Raw genomic sequence first — 17,546 nt, 5'->3', positions numbered from 1 at the left:
AAAATTGTATATATATAATGGCCCTAGAGTGTTTAAATATTCTATCCAACCCAGAGTTTAGACCATAAAAATCAATATTTTGTACGTTTGTTAGGACATGGGAGTTAGGACCAAACCGAGCCTCTCCCAAATTCACATGTGGCTTAACATGTTCGTCAACACTAGCATACAAAGACGAATTTAAATGATGCTGACAGTACAACAGGGCCGGCACTATTACGGAACGAATGATGTGGCCGCCTAAGGCCTCAAATTTTAACCAATAAAATAAATTTTTTAAGCTCAAATATTAGTCAATAAATAAAATAATATTTTTTATCAAATAAAATATATAAAAAAAATATTATATTTACAATATTTTTCACAACAAATCTCAAGTGACAGGTTGTTATTGGCTATTATTAGTTAGCAAAAAAGTAATTTTAGTAGTGAGTTAAAATTAGAACTAATAACAACTTAATATTTAGGATTTGTTGTGAAATATTGGAAAAAAAAGAGCAATACACAGAATTTTATAACATTTTTTATAACAGTTGAGTTGACAAACTTTTACTTGTTTTTATCTAGACCTACCACAAATATCACATTTTTTCCACTATCAATCTACCACATCAACAGTTATGAAAAGTTGTCAATTTTTTTTGTCTATAGATCTTCTAAAGAAAAAAAAAATCAGCGTGGATAATTAGTAGTTTTGCATCTAAAACAAGATAATAGAATTTAAGTAATATTCAATTTTTTTTCTCAAAAAAATTATATTTAAATATTTAAAAAGTTTCAAATCAGTTTTTCACCAGGCCCTAAATGCATCAAGCCACCCTAAGTACAAGTTACTCTCAAACAAGAGAGAGATCTGATAAAGCTCAGCTCTAATAGTATAGAATCAGCATGCCAACTGTCACACCAGACGCATACGCAGAACACCATAGCTCCACAAATGTTCTAGTCCTTTGGTGGTCCATTACATAGCCTAGCTTCTTGCTCATTTATTTGACGATTGTCCTTGAAAGTTGAAACTCTTCTTCTTCTTTTTTGTTTGTTGGAGAAGGCAATTAATTGCCCTTGAAAGTAATCATCATAAAACTAAAAACAAAATCAAAACTGGTACCAATGTGACTAGCTCACCACCACTCATTCATATCAAGTGCAACACAAGCCACACAATCACCTGTGTCTTGGCTTTTAAGGCAACACATGGAGACAACGTAAGAAAGAGACAATAGTGCAGTTCTAATAGATGTTCCCCACGTGACCAATGAGACTTTGAAGGAGTTGTGTATTTTTGGGACTAGCTTATTTGTTAGTTTTTTACTTTTTAGCCTTACAAGCACGTTCTTTAAAACCCAATTTTTCTTTTTCTTTTTCTTTTTTTTAAATGTAAGTATATTTTACACTTTTAGCAAATTTTTTAAATCAAAAAGTCAGCAATTTAAAAAAAAAAATAAATAAGTTGCTTCCTAGCTAACAATGTACTCATTGATCATACATGATCTGTGTGCCAACTCCAATAATTCAGTCTTTCTTCTTCTTTTTCCCTCTCAAGTACCATGTTTAGAAATAGAAAATTTGTTCCGCACTAGCAAAACTGGTATTTTAGGTATATGCATAATCTCTTTCACAACATGTGAGTCTTGCATAGTTGCAAGAAATAATGTGTACCAAATATATGAAGTTGAGATAGTGATGATGAAGGGGGAAAATGAAAGAAGAGGAGAAGGGGTCGTCTGAATATACTATTAATATATCTATTTAAGTCCTAAGAAAAAGAGGGTGGACATGGGGAGCTTCAGTTATCTATTTTTGATACACAACCATGTGCTTTGCAAGTTTGATCCTCAACAATCAATACTCTGATCCTCAAGAAAAATGTCCCAAAAAATAGGAGCTCGCAGGTGTAGTCATTACTACCCCCCCCCCCCCCCCCCCCTAATAGGACGTGATACTACTAAAACACATAACAACTAGACTCGTAGTTGTGATGAGTTATAAGAGCTTCTTACCATTAGGCCATTTCTGTAGGCCGTGTTGTGCTCAAATATGCTACTTTTAATAGCAAAATCAACCAACAAAAAATATTATCCTCCTCAAGAGAGTACTAAAATTAAAAATCCTCTCCCAAAAAAAGAGGATTAACATGTATGAAAAAACCCGTCCATATGTATCCAATGAGTACACCTTATTGTGAATTATCCGAAAGGCAATGAATTGCTTTGCAAAATCCCTCAGTCACGAAACTCATCCATGAATCGTTTATGGAAGTCTGTTAGCCTGGAGACAACGGCAGGAATCTTGTCCTCTTGGGGCAGTATTGTACACCGAAAATGCCAGGTGCCAGGAACCTTTCACAAAGCATCATAATACAAACAAAATCATCAGTCAAAACTCATCAACAAAAAAAAAAAAAAATGCAATACACGAGGGGGTACTGTACATCACACACCAAAGAATATTAAGGAACAGAAAAAAGTGAAATACGTGCCCCAAAACATGTACCATGGATAATCATCACAACTGCTAAAAGTGGGCCACATAAAAATGAAGTTTTAATAACATATCATCTCTGGCAAGTTGTGAAAATTTGTGTGCTTCTAGCATTGCTATTTGATAATTACATGAAGGTTTCTCCATATATAAGTCAATTCAATTAGTGGGCATACACAAACCAAGTCTTTTTTTCTTTGCTTTTCACTCCTACCTTTTCAAGACTATATCCATCCTCTTTCTCTCAGTGATAATTCTAATGATACTTCAATGCTTATGCAAATCCCACTAATAAACACCGTGAAGAAAAAGAACCTAAATGATTGGCACATGGCTGGGGTTCAATTTTTGTCACTAATTAGAAGGGAAAAGGCCATTTTTATGTTCATGGCAAGTTGGTTTGCTAACAGAACTGTTAATCCAAACTTCATAGACTCATCAGCACTTATGACACTAACCCAAAATTATGCCAGAATTAAATAACTCTAACCTGTCCGAAACCAGAACCAGGAACAACAACAATTCCAGTTTCATTAAGAAGGCGGCGACAATAGAACGCATCTGGTGCCGAATTTACAGCCTCTGCTGCTTTAATTGCCTTTTGTGGCAGCTCAATACGGGGAAACAGGTACATTGCCCCTTCGGCTTTGTTGCATGATACTCCCTCTAAATTGTTAAGTGCATCTTCTAGTGTCTGTTTAAATAATAAATAAACTAAGTTAATACAGAGAGCATAGTTAGTCATATCCTCCCCGCAAAAGTGTGTTTTTACAATATGCATTTCTGAAAAAGGTTATATGGAGGCAACATATCATAAATGAAGATGACTGTTGAGAATCTCTGCGTACAATACTAGATGAGAAAGAATAGATAGAATTATATTGGATTTTTAATAATTCATATAGGCTACTCTTCTTCTCCTTTCTCAGAACCAAGCACAAATTTCCAGGTGACAATGGATACCACACCACTCTTTGCTACTAAACTTTAATTCACCATCTAGTTTGCCTTCACTAATTCATCCTATAGAATAAGTTTTGTTAACTAACCTTTGCACGCCTTGCCAGTGATGATAGAATTCCCTCTTTCTCCCCACAGTACGACTCATATGACTCATCACCAACCTGCATAAACCCACATTCAATTTCATTTCTAGCAAATGAATAAGGAACACGATTAATATCATATTAGAACATTTAATTAGGAAATCAAAATTTACAGCTGGTGGACTGCAATAGCAACTCATTTCCACAAGCCCATGCCCTATGGCAACATGATTATGTACTCTTCTAAACCCAACATTGACTACTTCAAAGACCAAAATACCAAGAAAAATTACATATTCAATCATCATTGAAGCAAGTCTAACTCAGAATGCTAGAACTCTCACAACTGATGGTCAAGAGCCAATGATCTCGAGCTAGAACTTTCTTTCCCTGGTTTGAACCTATCCTCAAAATAAGCTTTATTTATGTTTTTTGGAAGGAAGCTATTTCAAGCTTGCTAAACTTAAGACTGTCTATCTTAAACTCATAAGCAGAAAGTAGAGTAGATGAAGAGAACAAAAAGAAACAAAGAAGTAGACAAATGCAACACTAATTTAACGAGGCAAAAAAAATTAACCTTGGGTGGGCTCATGACAAGGCTTGCAAGAATTTGACCCGAGATATTAGAACAAAGATTTACAGATGCCACTTTGTATATTTGTTCCCTTACTTCAGGGCTAAATCCAGTGATCTCCATGTAACCTCCTCTTTTTCCACACTCCCCATAGAAGCCTGAAAGCAACAGAAAAGACATGCTTGTTAGATCCCATTTTGATGATTTGCAGAAGCTCTTTTCACTTATTATCTAGATCAGTTTAATTGATGAAAATAACTTACCTTTAGAGACTGACTGAAATGATACAAGGCAGATATCCGCCTCACCGTATCCCATAGACCGAGAAACCTTCTTGAAAGAGTGGAACGTTTTCTCAGGAACATAAACATTTTCCTGATATACCTGTATAAAGTTCATTGGACATTAGTTGTTACTTTAACATAGCAAATCACATCAGATCTTTTTGGCAGGGATCCAAGCAAGCAAAGGGAGTCAATAAAGAGCAAACAAAACCAAATTTAGTTCCCTACAAGTACTCAAATCTCTGTTTATTACTAGAGTTGCATGATGTTTCTACATCTTAAGTTGCTAATAAGAATTTACCAACCTCATCTGCCAGTAGCACAAGACCTTCTTTCCTGCAGAATTCCACAATTTCACGCTGGTTCTCCTCACCAAGAACCTGCAGATACAACAGAAAATTCATATAATGTACAGGACAAAAATAGACACATAGCAATGCATTCTATTTTACGTGAACTTTAGGTACTTTGCTAGTCAAATCTCTACTTCTTCAAACCTACTAATAGCGCACCTGCCCTGTTGGGTTTCCGGGATTTATAACAACCAAAGCCCTAACTGTGATGCCTTGGGACTTGGCAGCCTCCAATTGCTTCTTAAGCGAAGAGACTTCCAATCCCCATCCTGTTGCTTCATTGAGATAGTAAGGAACCTGAAATGACCATACTTCAAGATTGAATGAAAATTCAAAAAAGAATAAATCAAATTTCCATTTTCCAACTTCCAACTTCCAAGTTACCAAGTCAGGTCAGTGTTAATTCTATGCTAAGAAAAAAGAAAATAAAGTCTTTTCACTTAGCAGTTGAATACAACCAATCTTGAGCTTCTGAATAAAGTGCTAAAAATTAGAAGCTTACCAGTGTGCCACCATGGAGATCAATTGAAGCAGAGTATAAAGGGTACTGAGGAATGGGACAAAGAATTCCATCCTTTTCTGATCTTATCAGTAATTGCATCATCATATGCACCTGGTACAAGAGAAAACACAATCTGTTACAAATGTATCAACTGGAAATGGAAAATACTGGAAGTTATAGAAACAAAAAGAAAGTGAAGCCAAAATTTACAGCTGGGCTTGCTCCATCTGTCAAGAAGATATCATTTGGATCAGCAGGAAAACCATCACGAGCTTCAATACCAGCAGCAATAGTATCACGTAATCCCTTGATACCCTAATGCACAAAGAAACAAAATAACAATCATATAACATCTCAACATGGACCGTGAATATAGGATTAACTTATTGCCAGAAAATTCTGTAGGGTGGACAGTGTGATCAGTACCTGACTGTGACTATAAGCACCAGTTGCTCTTCCAGGTATTTGATCCAGAATCTGCCAAGCTCGCTCAATGGCATCCGCACTACAAAAAAGTCACAAGGATCTGTAAATCACAGAAATTCATTACCAATGAAAGACTTGAAATCCCCACCACATGAAGATTCCAGCAAGAAGGATATGGATAGGACAAGACTTCCATCTAACCACCGGCAGAGACAACATGGACTACCATTGTCAAAAGTTGAAACAGAATGGATAATAACAACTGGTATTAGAGAAGCTGCTCTAAAATTCAAAACGAAGTGTGGAGAACCAGGTGAAAAACATCTTGAAACAGCGCTACATTCCAGTCAACTCATACAATGAAACAGAATCAGGTTTCTAAGAGAGGAACTTATTACATGTGGGTTTACTTGCATGGTGTTTAAGGATAACCAAGTAACCAACGATTTTTTACAAGGAGTTTCTAAGCTAGCCACAACATTAGTAGCATAAAAAATCTACAATAGTAAGGCAGAGTGTATCATTAGTTTCTTCTCCGTTTGCTGTGGACTTGCTCAGAGAAGAAGTTTATAGGCTAGATATAGGACACATTGAATAAATCAAGAAATGGTCATGGTGATAAATCCAATTACAGAGCTCAGATATTTATCAAAAGATATAGAAAGCATATACCATCCTAGAATAAGATAAATAAATAGCATATAATAGCTTTGAATTCTCAATACCTGAACAAACCCTGTGTTTCACTTTTGTCCAAAATGGATGGATGGTCACACAAGGAAAGAACCTAAAAAAGGAATGATTTAGACATGTAATTTTAAGTAGTGGTACTAATGCTAGTCCTCCCTACCACATAGTTACAGTAGACAAACCTCTCTGAAAAAAGTTATTGGCTGCTGACCAAGAGACTGAGGATTTCCTATGTTGCAGTAAAGTATCTGCAAAAGATAAAATAAAGACAGAAATCATGAGGCAAAAATTTATGTGGAGATTGTAGATAAGAGACTGAATCTAGCAGGAAGTGATTTTTTCCCCTAATGGAAATCATGCATCTTCTTCATTAATTTTCAAAAAGAATCACAATTTGCTCTTAGAAGGAAATAAAAACCATTTGCTATTCAATTGTCAATATTTTCCCTTCTAGATGTCGATAACAATTTTCAAATAGTATCCCAAATCCCATTGCTATAGATTTCCAAGTTTGTCAAAGTTCCAAATATAAATTATGAATGTTAAACCTTTTTTCTTATATCATAGCAGCAATAAATTTAACAGCAATCAATCACTACCTAAAGGAAACCAGAAAAAACAAGAATGCAACACATTGAAAAGGTATCACAGTAAGGAAAAACAAGCTGACCTTAGGCAGGGAAATCTATAGTAAGTGAATAATCAAGAAATTTCCATCCAACTATTATGTTGAAGATAAGAAACATACCTCATCAAAGGGGAGAGACCCCGGTTTAGCCAGCAACTCTTGTTGTAACCTCTGTGAAGAATGACAAACAAAAGGATTTTAGAAAAGAAAAAAAAAAAAAATATATATATATATATATATATATATATATCTGTGTATAGTTGTAAGCAATATGGCTAGTCATATCACCTGAGCAAGGGTGACAATCTCACCACGGACAGCATACTCACATTTGAGAACCTGGGAAAAGAGACAACCAGAATGAAAAATCAAACCCAACAGTAAACATCTTTTGACAAATAGTATGAGAAAACTTCTTATCTTAGACACTCTTATTGCTTTTCCCTCCCCTCAATTTTCCTTTGAATTTTAGAGAGTTTAACCTGTAGACAGTGATTTGTTTTGGCTTAGATACACAATTAGTCTCTAAAGTTTAGCCCATAAATCCCTAAAATTTAAGTGATTGCTATTAGTCCTAAGATAACGTGGCCAAACTATAAACTGACATGTCATCGCTCTAAGAGGACTAAAATTGATTATTTCAAGATTCTTAAGAACTAAAAGAGATCACTTTAAGTTTGTTAAGTACTAAAAGTGATCGCCTTAAGTTTGTTAGGGACTAAAAGTGATCACCTTAAACTATAGGGACTAAAATCACTCATAGGCTATTGTTAGGGAACAACAGTGCATTTTGGCCATTTTTTTTTATAGTTACAATATCTTATATACTCCTGTGCACAAGTGATGCTCTTTTTGGTATTTTACAGTTGATTATTAAGAAATAAAAATCTTGGATAACAAGAACAGAGGACCTCTCTACTTTCTATTTTAAACCTAGGGAAAAGTTTTAAGTAAAAAAGATATCTAGACAATTTTTTTATTTGTAAGTTACACAAGCACGGAATGTATCTTAAACCCACAACCTCACCCTTCCCCAGAACACCCTTCCCCAGAACACATATAAAGGGAAGAGGTGCTAATTGAGCTAGAGCTTATTAACAAATTTAGAAAATTAAGAGATGGTACTTTTATATGTAATTGTCTCTAAAATAACAAACTATCGTTGCCAACGGCTCTTGGATAGGTCCAAGGGTCGTTCTATGAGTACTAAAATTTAAATTAATAAACAAAACTAAAACTTGAGCAACACCAACGAAATTATTTTAGTAATGAATGATAAACATTCCAAGACCCCAAAATATTATATCACTCTTATTTCCCTCTCCTCTATTCAAATATTAGATAAAGCCTTAAAATTAGAACGCCATAGGTGCAAAATACTGTGTAATCATGAAAAAAAGAAAGGTAAAACAATTTAATAGAAAGATGCCCCCGTAGATGAAGACAGTAAAGCAAATAAACCAACAAGACAAGCTGTGAAAAAAGTAAAGCTTTAAACAAAACAAACAAACAAGTTGTCATATCACTATATCAGAATCCATGAAATGAAAGCACAACAATAACAAGGTTGGAATTAAAAGATAAATCATATATACCACACATCCATCAAACCAAAAACAAAAAAACAAAAAATTTTAAGACAAACCCAGATGCAGAAACACATAAATTAGAAAACTTTTTAGCCATGTAAACAAAAACAGTGAACCCCAGTTGTCTAATAGACATTATAAACAAAACCCAATTGAAAAAAAAAAAAAAAAACAAAAGACTTTAGAAAGCAAAGGCATTATTACCTTGGGGTTAATGTTGTCAAGGGTGACAGAAGGAGCAGAGGGATTTAGAGAAGGAGAGGGAGCCATAGGAGAAGAGGACAAGAAACGTGATTGTGAAACAAAGGAAAGAGGACCCTTATGTTGATGGTGCTGTAGCTGTTGTGCGAGACTCTGAAAAGAACGGTGAAGCAGTTTCCTACAACTTTTGTCGCTCACGAATTTCCGCATCGTATCGTTCTTTATATACTAAAAAGTAAAAGGGTTGAAAGTCCGTTTTGGGTGTGCGTGTGTGTGTGTGTATGTATGTGTGTGTGTCTCTGCTGGTTTTCGGATGACTTGAATTGTTGTCAAAAATAGATCGCGTGTTTCTCGAGATATCTATGATACTCTCCTTTGTTTCTTTGAGCCACCTGACCCGACCCTAATAAAACTTTAGCCTTTAGGTTCGTACTTTGTGGAATAAAAAAAACCAACAGCGCCCACGGGCACAGTTACTTGGAGCGCAAGAAAGTCAATCTGGGTAGATAGATAGATCTGAGGATGTCAAAATATTCAGACAGCCTCAACTTTCGTTGTTTATTGCTGAAATATCTAGCTTTGTTCAAGTGTGACGTAATATTGGACCCGTTATGATTATGACGCGTATTTGTTTTTTAATGTGTGGATTAGTGAGCTTAATGCACTAAGGACATTGGTCAGATGCCACGCCCGATTAAAACTACTAATCATATTTCTTATAAGGAAAATTTGTACACTCATGTTTGTTTTCTTTGCTTTACACGTCAAACTGATCGTATTTTCCAAGTGCAACAATCTTTTCAATTTATAAATACTGTATCTATGATCGTGATGGAGGATCTGTAATGATTTATAATGTGCAATTTTTTTTATGTATATATTTGTTAAGTGCATATGTCATTGACTAGTTATTTAAAATTTATAACGTCTGTTGGTTCTATGATAATTTCTTTTCGTTATCTAAAACTAAAAAAAATTTATCTTATTTTATGTAGACAAATCTCGAAATTTATTCTATTTTTAAATAATAAGAGATTTTACTAATTGAACTAACTAAAACGTGTCATATTTCACTTTCTCTTCCTTTTATTTTTAGCTATTGGGAAAAAAATTTCTTCAAACAAATTTCAACGAAAATTCCATCTACTTGACAATTGATTAACACCTTGCTCATTTCAGAGATAATATTTTTTAGAAAATGAGTCATTTTTCCCAAAAAATAAAAATTTATAAAACTATCTTATCTTCCTGTGTTTTGTAACAACCTTAAATGAGTTAAAAAATAATATCCTAACTTCCCTTATTTAGCTTGTTATGAGATAGAATTATTTTTAAAAAAAATAGTGGAAAACAATCTCTAAAAATAAGCTTCACTTTATCTGTTGACCAAAAATAGTTTTCTTTTAATTCATTTTTTCAGATATTACCAAACATTGAAAAAAACGAAAAACTATCTTTACACAAGATTTTTTATCAAAAATCTTTACAAATAGAACAAAAATCTTGTGTAAAGATCGTTTTTTGTGTTTTTCAATGTTTGGTAATATCTGAAAAAATGAATTAAAAAGAAAACTATTTTTGATCAACAGATAAAGTGATCGAAACAAATAGAGCAAAAATCATAAAACCATCCACATGTACTTTAAGTCACATGATCAATTTTGAAAAATAAATAAATAAAATTATGAATATTTGACCGGACACATTTCAATACATATGTACATGCGAATGAATTATGGATAAATATAACTTGTGTTTTAGGATATTTACTTACAAGACTCTTTTGAAAAAATATAAAATAAAAAAAAATTAATCAAGTAGGAAAATACAAAGAGAAAATGTTATTTAATAGTAAATTTATTAAAATATACTCATCTATTAATAAATTATTAAATAATGCAACATTAATTCAATGAATGAAGCTTAATTTATCCTAAAATCAATAATAATAATTATAGATGCACACTAACTTGTGCCAGCACTAAATCCTTGTCATATTAATGTCTGTGAATATTATTATTCACTCTTATTCATCAAAAAAAGAATATTATTCACTCTTCTTTATCTATATTCTTCATGCTGATGGCTTTAGTTTCACCCTAAAAGAAATGCATGAATTTAAAAAGTATCACACTTTATCAGATAAAACTTTACTTTTCTACAAGGCGCACACAGATAAGAAAAAAGAATTAAAAGAATCACAGCCTAGCCTAAACCACTATGGTAATATGAGACTGTAAAATTAATTTAATATGTTTCTGGCCAACCTAGATTGAGATTTCCTCTTTGTCTGCTGGTTTGGAGATTTCAAAGCAACAGGTAATTATTTTTAATCCTTTTCTTTTACTTTAGTAAAAAGAATTAATTTTTAATTACCACTATTACACTAACAAAGCAAGAGCGTACTGTTTTATTGCAACGTTTACAGATTCATGATGCATTATCTTAAAAGTCTGTCTCACTCCATTTTTTTAATTACCACTGTTACACCAACCAAGCAAGAGCATATTATTTTATTGCAACGTTGTTTACTGACTCATGAGTCATGATGCATTACCGTAAAAGACTGTCTCACTCCATTTTTTTAATAATTCAAACTATTAGTATAAATAAAGCAGTCTTTGTCATTTCAGTCTTTTAATCATAATCGAGGACTTTCAACTACAGTTTAAAAAGAATGTTACAAAGAGATCATTCAAGAAGATAAACTTTAGAAAAAATAATAATTAAAAATACAAACTCAGTATAAGACATCTGACTCATACATACTACAAACCCAATTTTTAATGTGTCAAAAAAGAAAAAACTATTTCATTCTTTACTAGAAAGCCTGTAACTTTTCCAAATTTTTAATCTTGGAATTTGATGCAAGCTGGACTCATTGTTCAGATCATAAGGATTCATCATATTCCACATCAGTGTCTGGTAACCATTCACTGCCCTGTATAAAAGATCCCACAGTAAACTTGGTTGCATCACTTACTGTTAGAGTGGGCTTATACCCAGCCCATTTAACCCTTTGGACAACACTTGAACCTGGGCCAGTGTTTTGGTACTCAGCATAGAAAATAGTGCTAGGTGGGTCAACATTGGAGACCCAAGATATCCAGCCCAATGGGTTTAAGAATGACCCAATTTCAGACTGCATGATAACTGTAGTGGAGTAGTCTTTCCAAGGCCTACCAAGGTATGTTGGGGCTGTAACATTATCAAACAGAGAGATTGTACATTTTTGGATTGAAATACCAGTGTTTTGATTTGGGTCTTTCTTGCCTTGGGCAGTGATGGTGTTGAATTGGTTAGCTAAAGGTTGCCTAGGCATAATGCTGCAGCTTTGGAAGACCACTGCTGCATTGCCAAAGATGAAGTCAATGGTGCCTGTAATGTCACATTCACGGTAGAACTGACGGTTTGAGTGAGCATAGAGGGTGTCCTGAAAGGCATCAAATTTGCACCTGTAGAACACTGAAAGATCTGAGCCAGACCGCATTGCTACTGCTTGATGCTTTGCAGCACCTGCATCGTTAACGAACCCCATGTCTTTTGCAATGAAGCCTTTCCCTGCAACAGCTGCTCATTGCATACATATTTTGTAGTTAGTACACGTACAATACTTGCTCATTTCCTTGCAAAAATAAGTATTCTACGCAATAGTAATTTCATTCTTTTAGCCCAAATAAGGAAAAGATTAAGTGCATATGGTATTATTTGGTTTCAACCGAAAATTTTGAGTTGATATGACAATGTTATATTGTTGTTTGGGATAATGAACAAAATTTATTTACAATTAAGTGCTACATCTTAGTTTTTCCAATTAAGTTCAATTGATTATATGACCACATTGACCACTGTAGCACAATTATTTGGAGAAAGATAATCATATAATTTAATTAATTAAGAATGATGACAACAACAAATTACTACATTGCTGCATTTTAAAGGAAGTAAATTAAATTAGTTGCACACATACTGTAGCCATTTCAACTAATTAATTAATTAATTTGTTTAGATGTCTGTGTCTGTCTAAACATATGATATGGAGTTATGAGTATGTGACACCTTTTCCTAAAGTAGGCAGATTCCACCCAATCGTTCTTATTGTGATCTGTGACATTTACTTTGTTGAGATTAGCGAACAAGCGCAACAAATTGCGGGCCAACAAAGAACCCAATAAATCTATCAATCGAAAAATTATTGAATACTCCGGGAAGTATTATAAATGTGTATTTTTTTCTCACATAAATTGTGGGTTTCAACATAAATTAAATTAGTAAGACTACCGCACACCCTTGATGCATTGGTCACTCTACGAGTATAAGTGCTTATAGAGTGTGGGGGGCAAGGGTCGGAGTTCAAGTCTACAGGAGGGAGTTTCACAGTCATATACACTTAAATTAGGCTAAAGTAGAAATTCTACCCTGTATAAATAAATAAAAAATTAGTAATACCTACAATTATGTGAGAAAAAGAAGTACTTATTTATAATATTCCTAAAATAACTAATTATTATACCAATCTATCAGCCTAACTATGTGATACAGCTCGATCTGCTACACCAAATCCAATGTTCATTTTGCAGGCCATAATTCTTATCATAACAAATGGGACCCCATGGCCATACAATATGATCATAAACCAGGTAAGCACATGGTGGGGTATCCAAACACCCAATAGTCCCCGCACAACACAACGTTGAACTTGAACATTCTAGTCCTACTTAAAGCATCATTGTCTTTGATTTGTAAGCCTGAGAAAAAAGAGGTGGGTATCGAATTTTTAGGTAATTGTGGCGCATCTAAATCCAATTCACATGGTGACACAAAAGCCATGTGCTTATCTTCACCATGTAGTCAGATTTAGAAACCCACTCTGCTATCTACATTCTACACTATACTACTACGTGTCTAAGTTTCCCTTCTAAATTACTTAAATACTCCAAATGTCACGTGCATTGCCTATCAAATCTGTCTAGATCTACTTTGGTATCTAAATAAATTTGATTTCTCATCCCAATATCGAACCCACTAGAAACTACAAAATTCAATGGCAGCTTTAACACTACGCGGATGGTAAGTTACTAACATGAAATGCTTGTAGATGAAACTGAACCAGATTCTTCATTTTCCATTTATAACCAACACTCACCAACCATAACAATGAAGTCCATTGACACGCATGTAATTCTTTTATCCTAATCTTTTTTTCTTTTTCTTTTTTAACTTGAGAATCAAGTTTTATAATTATTCTCTTCAAAAATTACGCTTTTCCTATAGTCTCATTGCATTTACAATATTCCCCTAAATTATTTTTCAACTCGATCACATCTTAGTTTTGAAAGAATTGCATTATTGTAGTCTCTATCATCTAAATTGAGTGTAATTACAAAATTACTCTAATTGGTTGCCGATGACCAAATGGCAATATTTATCTAATTTAACTTTCAATTTAGAGATAACCTAGTACATTAATACAAATATACAATCCTCTCAAATTCACAATTTGGAGACATGGTAAATGGGCAAAAGTTTAGGTTGAAAAAAAATGTAAGTTACCGTTAAATGTATCCATACATATGTCAATTAATCTACAAATACAACATTTTTTATATAATTTTTTAAGTTGGTGAGTTTCAATTAGAGAAATAAGTGGTATATTTTTTTTTACGTTTGAACCTTATTCCCTCTAGCTTGTGTGTGCATGTGCGTGTTTCTAAAAATTTTAAAAAAATAATTAAAAGTTCTCAATGGTAAGTCACTAAGTCCATTAAGTCAGATTTAAATCATTTCCAATTTAAATAAAAAATGTCTAATAAAGGGTCAATGATTTAAAATTGAGAAAATTTAGAGATAGATTGTGACAACTTATTTATATATATATATATATATATATATATATATATATATATATATATATATATAACTTTATTTTAGTTTAACCATAGTTAAATTTTAAATGAGTTGGCACAATTTATACCCTAGGTTTACTTCACTTTAATCATTACCCTTAAATTGAGACTCTCCCTTCAATTAGAAATGAAAATGATGCTTTTTTTTTTCTTTCTTCTTCTAAATTTTATCGATAGTGGTTAAAGAAAAAAAAAAAACTTTTTGTAACTGTAGTGAGTAGTATACGAAGAAGATTCAAGGTTTGTAAGATCAATTAAGAAAAAGCATGAAAGTAATGAATAATTAGTGAATTGGTGGACAAAAATCTAACCAAACCAAGAATTAATTAAGGGACAAATTAAGACTTGAGATTTAAGACATACCGAAAGTGGCAGTGGAGAAGGTAGGAGTACCATCCACAAAGTTCAAGCTGCCGGAGACAATGGTCTTGTCCTTACCATCCCCATACATCATCACATTCCACTTGCTCTTGTCCATTAACACATTCTCCACATACTTCCCTTCCTTCACATATATCACATACCTCGTTACACTCTTTTTAGGCACAGCCTCCACTGCCTTGCTGATACTCGTATAGTTCCCACTTCCATCCTTAGCGACAGTCACATCAGGAGTCACGGTAATCTCCTGGAGTAGCCTGCGGTCACTGTGGCTAACCCAAGTGGGAAATTCATCTGAACCTTCAGATTCTTCGAACCCAAGTAGCCTACGATGGATGGGAAGGTCAATGTCAGCAAGTAAGCCCAGTACCTTTGCAACAATGGCTAAGCTATTGCTCGTAAACTCAGTTGAGTTTTTCGTGGCTATCTTCATATAATCAACAACCGTGGAATTGAGGTCTTGGAGAGAGTCCAAGCAGGTCTCTTGGTCAGTGATGGTAGTGCTTAGCCATGTCTTTATGTCATTGATTTTAGCTGAGGACAACAGCTTATTATCTGATTCTGATCCAACGTCTATGGAAGATATAGAGTCATTGAGTCTATCCACTGCGTCTTCGAAAAGGCCTTGGCAAACTGTTAGAGCACCTTTCACTTTGGGGTCATTGGTGAGAGCAGTGAGCTTGGAGGGTGTGTCGTTGGCGAGCTTGGAGAGCTCGTTGATGGCTACTTGTAAAGAGAGCTTGAAAAGGACTTTTGGGTCGGTGGTGTTTGCGGTTTCCAAGGAGGAGATGCTAGAGAAGCATGAGTTTGGGTACTGAGTCACGCTGCACACGGCTTTGAGTGAAGCTGCTGGGGTTACTTGGGATGCTGGGACTGAGTTAGATGAGGGTGATGATGAACTGTTTCGTTTGTGTATAATGGTTCCAGCAACTACACCAATGACAAGAGCTATTAGGACGATGGAGGAGATGATGAGGATGATCAAACGCTTGCGTGTCTTTTTCTTGAATGCTTGTTCTTCAATCTCATCTACCTTGCCATAGCCCTTGAAGGACTTGATTGATGAGTCCATTTCGATCGATGATACAAGCTTTCTTTTGTTTATTGAGAGCGGTATGAGAGTATCTCTTTTAGTTTTTGTAGCTGAGGATGTGTGTATTCTTTTGGTAAAGAAGTGTGATTGAAAAAGAAAAAAGGATTTGGAGGGTTAGGCTGGGTGGGTGTGTCTTTTTATATGAGTGAGAGTGAGGCAAAGTAAGAAATAGAATCACTTTTCTTCGATGCTTCATGTGTAAGAATTGGTATCATCATTAATCAAATCAACTAGTAAACATCATCATTTTCCTCTAAATTAATCTCTTTCTCTCTTTTTCTGTTTTATTAACTTTGAATACCAAACATTTTGCCTCGTTACTATATATCAAAGTTGTAAAGCAAATATAAGCTTAGATTTCATATAATTTTGTTGTTTATGCAATAATAAAATCTAGTTAAACATTTTTTTTTTTCACAATTTCTAAGGTGTTAGGTTATAATTATTATACAATATATAAAAACAATGTCAGTAGTATAGTTATATAAAATGTACATAAAAAAAAAACTACAATATTCAATGTGAAAAGCACATGCATTTCATTTTCACTATTATGTCTGTCTTTATCGTATTATGCTGCTGCGACAATTTTTGGTCTGGCTTCACACGATATTTCCAACTTTCTCTTTCTCTTTTTTCCGCTAACAGGTTTTGGTTTTCACATTCAAATTATTATCCACCTTTAGACTAGTGAGTGTCGTGTCAATTCTTGGTTTGGTTTCAATATTTTAATGTTCATTAGCTAGCATAATAATGTATCGAGCTGTGGGATATTACATAGCTTAGCCAACAATATTAATATTGAAAGAAAAACTAAAGGCTTCAACCATCGCTATTTGGGCAATTTATTGATGCCAGATTTTTGGAGAGGAAATGGGGCAGACACGGCTTCTTATTTCCTTAGGAAACACCAATGACACTGAACCACCGTATGAAAGCTGTCAAGTCCTCTATCCACATAATTTTTGTGACCCACTTGTTAAAAAAAAAAAAAAAAAAAAATTGGAACCTGGTTTTGCCCAACACTTGCTGCCAAGGCCATAGAGGAACAAGTAAAACCTAAGCCTGGAATCCCATATGCTTATAAAATAATATATATATTTGTGTCTAGATCAATGTGGTCAATTTTTTTTAATTAATTAGTATTTCCCTACACACCATTGCAGCTAGCATACACCAACATATTTTATGTCTTCCACAATCACTCCAATTTCCAATACCTTACATTCTTGAACTACGTTACCATGCTAGCTGTCTTGCCCGTGTACTTCTCGAAGGATTTCATCCATCCCAAAAAATAAATTAGGAACGTAAATGAATTGAGCCTAACTGAATATAAGAAGTTCATACTTATTAGTTATTAATTTAGTGATTTACAAATTTACACAATTC

At 34.0% G+C, this 17,546-nt stretch overlaps 2 protein-coding genes across 2 annotated transcripts; both read right to left on the bottom strand.

The window, feature by feature from the left end:
- Positions 1 to 2,025: 2,025 nt before the first annotated feature.
- LOC142636598 (alanine aminotransferase 2) lies at positions 2,026 to 9,151 on the bottom strand. Its single transcript, XM_075810865.1, has 15 exons — positions 8,778 to 9,151; positions 7,273 to 7,323; positions 7,105 to 7,155; positions 6,539 to 6,604; positions 6,392 to 6,453; positions 5,667 to 5,745; positions 5,451 to 5,555; positions 5,241 to 5,351; positions 4,898 to 5,035; positions 4,691 to 4,765; positions 4,365 to 4,485; positions 4,105 to 4,259; positions 3,531 to 3,605; positions 2,972 to 3,175; positions 2,026 to 2,339 (listed from the first exon to the last, which is right to left on the bottom strand). The coding sequence occupies exons 1-15, from the start codon at positions 8,982 to 8,984 to the stop codon at positions 2,223 to 2,225; spliced, it is 1,617 nt and encodes a 538-aa protein (XP_075666980.1). The 5' UTR covers positions 8,985 to 9,151; the 3' UTR covers positions 2,026 to 2,222.
- A 2,243-nt stretch (positions 9,152 to 11,394) lies between these two features.
- Positions 11,395 to 16,264, bottom strand: LOC142636597 (pectinesterase 3). The gene is made up of 2 exons (XM_075810864.1): positions 15,044 to 16,264; positions 11,395 to 12,344 (listed from the first exon to the last, which is right to left on the bottom strand). The coding sequence occupies exons 1-2, from the start codon at positions 16,131 to 16,133 to the stop codon at positions 11,665 to 11,667; spliced, it is 1,770 nt and encodes a 589-aa protein (XP_075666979.1). The 5' UTR covers positions 16,134 to 16,264; the 3' UTR covers positions 11,395 to 11,664.
- Between the last annotated feature and the right edge of the window lie 1,282 nt (positions 16,265 to 17,546).

The sequence above is a fragment of the Castanea sativa genome, chromosome 5, assembly GCF_040712315.1.
Source record: "Castanea sativa cultivar Marrone di Chiusa Pesio chromosome 5, ASM4071231v1".
Taxonomy (NCBI): domain Eukaryota; kingdom Viridiplantae; phylum Streptophyta; class Magnoliopsida; order Fagales; family Fagaceae; genus Castanea; species Castanea sativa.
Note: the sequence above shows the minus strand (reverse complement) of the source record. Positions and strands in the feature narration are given on the sequence as shown.